Here is a 10,143-nt window from a genome sequence, read left to right as displayed (position 1 = left end):
TTTTGAAGCTAGGTTCATGAAAGTAATTTAATTTAATGTAGAAAAATATACATTAATTAGTGTTTTAGACAACTCAAAAGTGGAAATGGGTCAAATTGACCCGCAACATAATATCAGGTTAATAAAAATGAGTAAACGAAATTAAGCAAATGTTTAAAATAGGACGCATATCACATGCACAAAGCTAAATTAAATGAACAATTTTGAATCCCAAATGGTAGGCCAGCAGTTATTTTTAACAGTGAACTATCAAGGACTATAGTATGGCGCGCTCATGTTCGTTGTTCGTTAACATGTTCGTTGTCACTTCCTGTTTACAGTAGCCTACTATACACTTGCAAGTTATCACTTTATGCGTTATTTTTTCTTCCCTCAACAACCGTTCTCCGGTTCGAATTTGACTGTCGGGAGGGCGGAGTTCAACTCAGTAAAACCCTCCATATTATAATATTGAGTGTCAGACAGCACCTTTACCTTTGGGACAAACATCGACGGAGACCTTGTGCCTGACTGTTCACTCTACTTGTAACTCGAGAGAGACTGGTGTCGTATTCATATTGCGTTACCAACCGGAACTGTTTTATGTTCAAATAACGTTTTTGGACTATTTACATCCAAACTATTCAGGTAAGGATCGGTTATCTCCACATGGAGACGCGATATACAGTTTAAACAAGTATGTAGGATATGGAAATGTTACTATGTATCAGGCTACTTCGTATGTACAGTTCGAGAGATGAGTGATGTGAAGCTACATTGTTGCCAGCCAGAGAGGACGAATATTAATTTTCAAGTGCGTCGTTTCAAAGTGGATCTATTCTAATTAGCTACTTTGTAAACAATGATCATCATTGGTCAACACCTGGGTCATATTCTCATTTGTCTCGACTTCACGGTTAAAAGTTATGTACTATTAGCAAAGCCTACCACATTTCCAGAACTGAAATGCAGAATTATACTGCTGTTTATTTAAAAAAATTCAATCCATGGATAGTGTTTCTCAAAGTAGATGTCAAGGTGATTTAGTTTGCTGCTTGTCAACTAATTTATTTATTCAAATTTCCAGACTGGCATCCTTCACTTTTGCAACATTTTTTTATGAATAGCCTACAGTAGGACAGGCTTTAGCCTACATTTTACCAGCCAACACACACACTGCTCTGAAGGAGCTCTGTTTACAGTCTGTCTGTACATGTCTGAACTGGAGTTAGTTTAATTAACTTGTAGGGAAGAGGCGGGTGGGTTGTCACCAACCTTAAATACCTCGGCTGCAGGAGGCTATGACTGAGTGTTGTTGATAGTTCCTGGTCAAGATTGGGCTTGGTATTGGGTTATCTTGTTCTGTATCTCAGTGAGTAGCCTACTGTTCCCAGTGATTTTGCTTTTACGAACAGTTTCACAACAAAGTAACTATGATGAGGATTAAACATCCCAAGGAATGTCAGAGAATTCCAATGATTGGCTTGATAGACCGCTGCCACACTCGGGAGCCCTAAGGCACTGCATCTCAGTGCTAGAGGCGTCACTACAGACACCCAGGTTTGAATCCAGGCTGTATCACAACTGGCCGTGATTGTGAGTCCCACAGGGCGGTGCACAATTGGCCCAGTGTTGTCTGTGCTTGGCTGGTGAAGGCCGTCATTGTAAATAAGAATCTGTTCTTAACTGACTTGCCTAGTTAAATAAAAATACATTGATATAGGCCATATGTATGTAGAGACAAACTCCTTACTTATATTATTGAATATTTTTATTAATATAATTCACCCGTCTGTTTCTCAATCTGTACTTAGACAATGGTTGTCTGGGTTTTATTGCAAGCTGTTGCATAAAGCCAGTATTTCCACAGGAAGGATGCTAGAGCTGTTGCAGTCTTCTAAAAATTGTTGTAAGACTTAATATGAACTATAAAAAGACTGGCAATGAGGTGCCAATAGCAAGACCCAACATGAACTATAGAAAGACTGGCAATGAGGTGCCAATAACAAGACCCAACATGAACTATAGAAAGACTGGCAATGACAATAACAAGACCCAACATGAACTATAGAAAGATTGGCAATGAGGTGCCAATAACAAGACCCAACATGAACTATAGAAAGACTGGCAATGAGGTGCCAATAACAAGGTAATTAGTGCACTACTTGTTACTGGTTTTGGGTGCTGACAGTATCCATTAGTCATGTTTAGACGGCATGACTAACACTTCACTTGACAATGGCGATACTAAGGCCAGTGTCATAGGGGCACAAGACCTTTCAGCGCCTGTCAAAACCATAAGGAACAAGACCATGCAAGACTGCTCTCTCTGTTTGGATTGTGGTGAACCACGTTGAGTCATAATCCTACTTACAAATGACTTCCATGACACTCTCTCCTCTTCCAGGTGTGTGAGACCTGAGACCTGAGATGGGCCTCCCCTCGTTACTGTGCCTGTGTGTGCTGGTGACCCTGTGTGGCCACCGGGGGGTGCTCTCCCAGGCCCCCTCCTATGGCGAACGGGGCTCCGACCTGGGGCTCCAGGTATTCCTGCAGGTGGCCCGCTCCAGACCCCAGGAGAACGTGGTGCTTTCCCCCCACGGCGTGGCCTCCATCCTGGGCATGCTGCTGCCAGGCACCCATGGAGAGACCCGCAGGCAGCTCCTCACAGCACTCCGTTACAAGAAGAATGGTTAGACTTCCTCAATACTAGTCCTTTCATAGCCTCATCCAGTGTCTCTCATTAAATGGATACTGCATGATTCTGCCAATTAAGCCACTTTTCTTCTTACACAGAGTCAGATGAACTCATGGATACCATTTTTATGTCTCCTTGCAATATGAAGGAAGTTAAAAGGTAGTTTTGCAAGCCAATGCTAACTAGTATTAGCACAATGACTGGAAGTCTACAGGTACGCTAGCATATGCTACTGTACTTGTAGACTTCCAGTCATTGCACTACCCAAAGTAACAACATGATGACTTGAAGGACATGCCTTCCAGTCATACTCCTACCCCGAGGAATGACAGTTTTCAGAAAATCCCAAAATATCTCATTGAAATTGTCCAATTCTTCTTTCCAGGCCCTTATAAGATGTTGAGGAAGCTCCACAAGACGCTGACAGCCAAGTCCAACCAGGACATCGTGACTATTGCCAACGCTATGTTCTCCCAGCAGGGCTTCCCTATGGAGGAGGCCTTCATGTCTTCCAGCAGGGCCAACTTCCAGTGTGAGAGCCGGACCTTGGACTTCACTGACACCCAGGTGGCTGCAGCCACCATCAATGACTGGGTCAACAACCAGACCAAAGGTGAGACTCCAACTGGAGTCAAGCTTACTGTAGGACAGTCAATTTAAACATTCCCATAGATCTATAATGGTATGTAATTAGGCTACATTCATTTCACTAGGTCTTGTGGTAATTTTACATTAAATGGGGGTAACTAATTTGTCCTATTCAATTCATTGTTTATTTTGGTCAGTGTGTCATTTGTGTTGGAATCATACATTTTCCTGTTCTAATTTACAGGCCACATCCCCACTCTGGTCAAGGCAGACATGTTGGACGGCGCTCTGACCCGCCTGGTGGCCGTCAACGCCATCTACTTTAAAGGACTGTGGAAGTCCCGCTTTCAGCTGGAGAACACCAAGATAAGAACCTTCAATGCGGGAGACGGCAATGCATACAAAGTCCCTATGATGTCCCAGCTATCGGTCTTCAACATTGGTGAGTTCTGCTCTGAAACCTAAGACACCACTCTGAACCCTTAGACCACATAATTCCATCTTGGCTGTAGTTTAGCCTGTTAATTGACATGGATAGAGTTTGTCATGTTGGCCTAAGAGTAGTCGAGTGGGGTAGTTATCCATGCCTTACAGTTTTAGGACAGAATAGCTACTCTGGACTGTCTGGGATTATTTCCCTGACATGCCTAGTTTATTTCTGATAATAAATTGTGAAAGCCTCATGAATTTAGCATTGCTCTTGAGAGTCATATTTCAACCTCCATTTACAGGGTAAATACTATAGAGCAACACATTTGGCAAGCATATTTCTTAGACATAATTGACAGGTTAAATCACTTTTCTGTGGGTTGATATGAGTATAATGGGAACCATATTGTTGCTTTATGACTACATATGGAGTTCAGCTTCGATGACATGTTTTATGACTGTTTTACAGCATGATTGTACATGTTGTTGGATTGGTATCACTGTGGTTTTGGCGTCTTTGTCTTGCGGACCACATCCCTACCACAGATTGTCCTGTGAACCAACAAACGTCATCCTTCTCATTATGCAACTAAAGCCAAACTTGACTAAACTCTTTGACATACAATATTCATGTCACTATAGAGGAGAGATATAGTATCCTCATAAGGGTGTTGAATATTGTCAGAATTTCAGATAGACCAATAAACACTTCTTAGCCTACGGTATGGATACTCCTGACCCCTTATCTCCTAGGTCTGGCCAGCACACCCCAGGGGCTGAATTATAAGGTCATTGAGCTACCGTATCACGGCAACAGCATAAGCATGCTGATCGCCCTGCCATCGGAGGAGGACACGCCCCTAGGTGATGTCATTGCTCACATCAGCACAGCCACGGTACAGAGCTGGACCAAGCTGTTGCACCAGAGGAAGGTCCGCCTGCTGCTGCCCAAGTAAGACCCAAACACAACCCACTCACTGGTTCAAAAACCCTTACCCAGGATTCTGTTCAGTAGGACGCAATGTCCTGGACACATTGCAGGTAAAAAATATATTGTATAGAGCTGACATTATTGCCCACTACATGACAGAGAAGCGTGTCTGTAATGTTGCACCCCAATGACCAAGTAACTTCCAAGTATTGTTGCAGGGATGGGTCAAAGACAAGACACACCCACTCCTGACTCTTATTTTAATAATATTTAATGAACCTTTATTTAACTAGACAAGTCGGTTAAGAACAAATGATTTTTTACAATGATGGCCTACCCCGGCCAAACCCTCCCCTAACCTGGACTATGCTGGGCCAATTGTGCGCCGCCCATTGGGACTCCCGATCACGGCCGGTTGCGATACAGCCCGGGATCGAACCAGGGTCTGTAGTGACACCTCTAGCACTGCGATATAGTGCCTTAGACTGCTGCACCACTCGGGAGCCCTGTGGCCAGGAAGCACTTCCTATCAGCAAATAACACACCTGCTAACACTCCTAGCTTCAACATTTGTACTATTTGTTATGTGTATGAAAAGTCTTCACTAATTGGTGATTGAAATGGTCATTACATCATTGGCCTGTGTGTAGGTTTACTGCTGAAGCCGAAGTGGACCTGCGAGCCTCCCTCTCAGCCCTGGGGATAACAGACATATTTGATGAGGGCAAAGCCGACTTCAGACACCTCAGTGAGTGGAACTGGGATCATACATAAAAAACCACATAGAACTGTAAGGTCTTCTTTCTGACAGTGTATCAACCAACCATTGGTCTCAGTCTGGCTTGACACAATGATGACTGGTGCTAATATATGAAAACATTGTTGACTGTTTACTGCAATGAGAGCTCCAAATAGCCATGATTCATGTCTAGCTGTCCAGTGTGAAGTGGTGAAGAAGCATAAGATGTTATTTTCCTCTAACGACTTCTGCAGGCTTTCTAATATTATGGACCAGAATTAACGTGTGCAGACTTGTTGTCCTCTAGTGCCACCCAGTGGAACATTGTTTTTATCAATGGAACTTTACAGCACTTGAATATTTTGTCATCTAACTTTTCCCTCAGGTACAGAGCCTGTGTATGTATCTAAAGCGCTACAGAAAGCTAAGATAGAGGTCAATGAGGATGGAACCAAAGCAGCTGCTGCCACGAGTGAGTGTTTGTTGGTTTAGTCATTTTGTGTTTGTATTGAATTGAGTTGCGCATCTGTGTGGATACTCTCTCTGAATATTAAAGACAAGGCAGGTTGAAGACATGTTTTGATTCGTATTTATCCTTTTCCTCCAGCTGCCATCTTAATGGCCAGGTCTTCTCCACCTTGGGTCATCGTAGACCGACCCTTCCTCTTCCTCATCCGGCACAACCCAACAGGTACCGCATGCTGTCTGTCTGGCTCTCATTTTTCTGTCACTTTTAGAATGTACTTTAATCATTTCAAAAGACTGACATCCTCTTTGGCAAAGATCATTAGTTGTTTATCTAGCAGTTGTGTAATTGAAATGACATACATCGGGAAGGTCAGATCATATTCTGTCTTTGGTTTTCTTTCTTGTTGACATGCACGATATGTTAATTTCCTTCTATTTGCTGTATAATTACTTGTTGTTTCTTTGGTCCTCAGGTACGATCCTCTTCATGGGCCAGGTAAATCAGCCTTGAGCTTTTTCTAGCTGAAGATGTCCCTTTCCCTGGAATGTGCCTTCCGAGCTTCAGAATAATACATTAATATACACTGCACACACTTCCTTGCTCACATGCAAACACACCCATACACACACAAACATACTCAGACTTGTATTTTTGCCATCTGGAGATTTGTGTACAATATGGACATATTATGATGCTATTTGTTTTAAATGTTTGCATTTGATTTGACTTTTTCTATGATCCATAATATAGTGTTCTGCCAATGAGACATTTCCGTAGTGTTTTAATTATCCTTTGTATACTTTCTAGAGTACTTGCTACCTTTTTTTTTTTATATGACCCTGAATGTCAAACGTGTATATTATATGGGGTACATTTCAGTTTGAATGAATGTTATTGGTGGTTTTACATGTTCAGTTTCAGATTAGAAAGTTACACTCCAAGTCACTGAATTAATTTAGCCACTCAAACCCATGTTTTGATATGTCAATCATCTGCATTAAACTCTGTTCGAGTACTCTTGTACTTTGTTTGTTTTTCTCCAAATGGAATGTAACAATTACCATCTGTTATTGAGGTGGATGAGTTGGTTCTTAAAAAAATGAGGGGTGTGCTTAAATAAACAGCCTTTCTCTTGTATCAATCAAATATACAAAACATTCCATAAAGTAAATTAATGTATTTATAAAGTTATAGCTATATGTAAAGGATACCTTCTATTAGGGAAAAGTACCCTTGGATGTGCAAGTCGACCAGGGGAGATTCTCATTTGGGAAAAAGACTGTCCTCCGTCCTCTCTCCTCTGTGACCTGGGAACAACTCAAGTTGGTGAGTGGTTGAGGAGAGTGTCATTTAGTTAGTAGGTGAATGGAGGAGTGTTCTTGCCTCCCACCAACAAAGCACATGTGAGGTAAAGTTTTGTGAGCATGGAGAGGTTAGAAAAAGGCAGACTAGTAAATTGGGCTAAGGAAAAGGTGGGCATTGAAGAAAGGCTATCCGTGTGTGTTCTGCAAGCAGTACAGCGGATGAAGGCACGGCATGAGCGTGGTGAACGGATAGACATGGTTATGGACAACGAGGAAGGAGAAAAACAGTGCAGTGGGAAGATGTGTGTTGAAGTACAAAATATACTCTGCTGTCTGATGGCTCAGAAATGTAACCTGATGAGAGTGAGAATTAATTACCTGTGGTGGTAGGTGTGGTGAAGTCATCCAAGTGTCACGCGCCTAGGGACAAGATCTGTGACTTGCTTTGCTCTACAGACAGGCTTGCCTTTGAAAGGAGTGATTACTGGGGTGGCGTTAAGTGTTGAGGTGGAGCAACTGAAATAAACAATTCCCTATGTCTGTTTTACGCCTGCCGTTTGGTGCGACACAGGCCCGGTGGCGAGTGTGGTGAAACTGAGAAGACAGTCTGTCCTATGTCTGTTTTACGCCTGCCGTTTGGTGCGACACAGGCCCGGTGGCGAGTGTGGTGAAACTGAGAAGACAGTCTGTCCTATGTCTGTTTTACGCCTGCCGTTTGGTGCGACACAGGCCCGGTGGCGAGTGTGGTGAAACTGAGAAGACAGTCTGTCCTATGTCTGTTTTACGCCTGCCGTTTGGTGCGACACAGGCCCGGTGGCGAGTGTGGTGAAACTGAGAAGACAGTCTGTCCTATGTCTGTTTTACGCCTGCCGTTTGGTGCGACACAGGCCCGGTGGCGAGTGTGGTGAAACTGAGAAGACAGTCTGTCCTATGTCTGTTTTACGGCCTGCCGTTTGGTGCGACACAGGCCCGGTGGCGAGTGTGGTGAAACTGAGAAGACAGTCTGTCCTATGTCTGTTTTACGCCTGCCGTTTGGTGCGACACAGGCCCGGTGGCGAGTGTGGTGAAACTGAGAAGACAGTCTGTCCTATGTCTCTTTTACGCCTGCCGTTTGGTGCGACACAGGCCCGGTGGCGAGTGTGGTGAAACTGAGAAGACAGTCTGTCCTATGTCTGTTTTACGCCTGCCGTTTGGTGCGACACAGGCCCGGTGGCGAGTGTGGTGAAACTGAGAAGACAGTCTGTCCTATGTCTGTTTTACGCCTGCCGTTTGGTGCGACACAGGCCCGGTGGCGAGTGTGGTGAAACTGAGAAGACAGTCTGTCCTTTTGAGTTTGGAAGCAGAGTCTTTACCTGATAAAATCAGTTATCTCGTGAAAGCTTTTGTGCCGAACCCACTAAGGTGTTTCAAATGCCAAGCTTATGGTCATGTTGCAGCAGTGTGTAGATGGAGATTACAAGATGTGAGAAGTGTGCAGGAGAGCATGTTACAAAAGGATTGTGTACTATCGGTGGAAGAAACTGTCTCAATTGTGGGGGAGCCCATGTTGCTGGGGATCAGGAGATAGGTTGTAGTTGCCAGGGTCAGCGTAGAACAGAAGGTGTTGTATGCTGAGGCAGTGAAGAGAGAAGAGGATGATGAGTCACGGGTGAGCAGTAGGCCTAGGACAATACAGAGTGATACAAATGTGTGCTTCAGTAAGGTTTCTTAGCATTCATTGCCATGATTATCAACTGTCCCGCAGAAATGGAATGTAAATCACAGAAAATAGATGTTTTGGTGGCAGTTGCAGATAAGTACTTGGGTGTACTAGGTTTTACTGCAGAAGAGTGACAAGGTGTGTTGAACAAAAGAGTTCTGTCCTCCCAAGCAGTCGGCCTGGTGAAGGATTACTTAGGGTCAAGGTATTGGCATGGGGTGGTGATTTTCTTTTTAAATGTAGTGGTATATAGGTGTAGGGTTAGTTGGTGGTATGTAATAGTGGTATGTAGGTGTAGGGTTAGTTGGTGGTATGTAATAGTGGTATGTAGGTGTAGGGTTAGTTGGTGGTATGTAATAGTGGTATGTAGGTGTAGGGTTAGTTGGTGGTATGTATGTAAGGTTAGTGGTATGTAATAGTGGTATGTAGGTGTAGGGTTAGTTGGTGGTATGTAATAGTGGTATATAGGTGTAGGGTTAGTTGGTGGTATGTAATAGTGGTATATAGGTGTAGGGTTAGTTGGTGGTATGTAATAGTGGTATATAGATGTAGGGCTAGTTGGTGGTGCAATTTGTCCCTTTTTGTTTTCGTATCACAAAATGTAACTTGATCAACCACCACACAATACCGCACAGTAGGTGGCGGGATGCACAAACAAAATGTGCAAATGCCATAATACCAACGAAGTATCCTACCTGAGCCCTTCCCAGAAGAGTTTTGAGAACTGCTACACCCCCTTTGAATCAGCTGTTGTTTACTCAGAGGAGAAAAGCATGCATATATTTAAAAACACTATGCTACTTATACTTTTATCTATAAAATGTCTACCACATACAGATTACTTTTTACCTCATTACACATTTCATTTGGGATTCCACCACTGTAAACATCATTTGCATGATGGGAGGGGAGAAGTGAAGAAAGAGTCATTTCATACAAGCGTATCTGTTTCCACATTTGCTTTGACATTTTTCAAAAGGAGTTGAGGAGAGGACGGAGGAGTTGAGCAAACCAATTGAGAATCTCCCTATGTGTAACCATAGAACAGTGATAGCAGCAAAGAGTGGTGCGCCCTAGTAAAAAGCTTGCTGATGAGTGTGGTCTGAGGGAGTTGGTGGTTGGCCCTGCTGTGGTGATGGGGTGTTCCTCCGTGGTTCCTTCTGGATCCTGCTATTGATCTAATCTTGGTAGAGACAAAAAAAAATGTCAGAAGTGAGTGATATAGGGGGTTAACAATTACATTGGTCTATTTTTTAGTTTTTTTACAGATGTGGTCATACAGAAGCAGGTGAATACATTCCTTCATT

The 10,143-nt window shown here is 43.3% G+C and overlaps 1 protein-coding gene across 1 annotated transcript; it reads left to right on the top strand.

Annotated features, from left to right (window-relative positions):
• The first annotated feature begins 314 nt into the window (after positions 1 to 314).
• LOC115136621 (glia-derived nexin-like) lies at positions 315 to 6,848 on the top strand. Its single transcript, XM_029672187.2, has 9 exons — positions 315 to 627; positions 2,387 to 2,671; positions 3,063 to 3,290; positions 3,510 to 3,707; positions 4,448 to 4,646; positions 5,276 to 5,373; positions 5,750 to 5,836; positions 5,972 to 6,055; positions 6,306 to 6,848. Exons 2-9 carry the CDS (start codon positions 2,410 to 2,412, stop codon positions 6,341 to 6,343), a joined length of 1,194 nt encoding a protein of 397 aa, XP_029528047.1. The 5' UTR covers positions 315 to 627; positions 2,387 to 2,409; the 3' UTR covers positions 6,344 to 6,848.
• Positions 6,849 to 10,143: the final 3,295 nt, after the last annotated feature.

The sequence above is a fragment of the Oncorhynchus nerka genome, linkage group LG11 (genome assembly GCF_034236695.1).
Source record: "Oncorhynchus nerka isolate Pitt River linkage group LG11, Oner_Uvic_2.0, whole genome shotgun sequence".
Taxonomy (NCBI): Eukaryota; Metazoa; Chordata; class Actinopteri; order Salmoniformes; family Salmonidae; genus Oncorhynchus; species Oncorhynchus nerka.
This window is presented reverse-complemented; position numbering and strand designations above follow the sequence as displayed.

Excerpts from the sequence above, each read along its gene's own strand:
- LOC115136621 (XM_029672187.2), top strand. The coding sequence starts at position 2,410 with ATGGGCCTCCCCTCGTTACTGTGCCTGTGTGTGCTGGTGACCCTGTGT. Across the intron at positions 3,708-4,447 it reads GCTATCGGTCTTCAACATTG|GTCTGGCCAGCACACCCCAG; the intron begins GTGAGTTCTGCT and ends CTTATCTCCTAG. Across the intron at positions 5,374-5,749 it reads AGCCGACTTCAGACACCTCA|GTACAGAGCCTGTGTATGTA; the intron begins GTGAGTGGAACT and ends CTTTTCCCTCAG.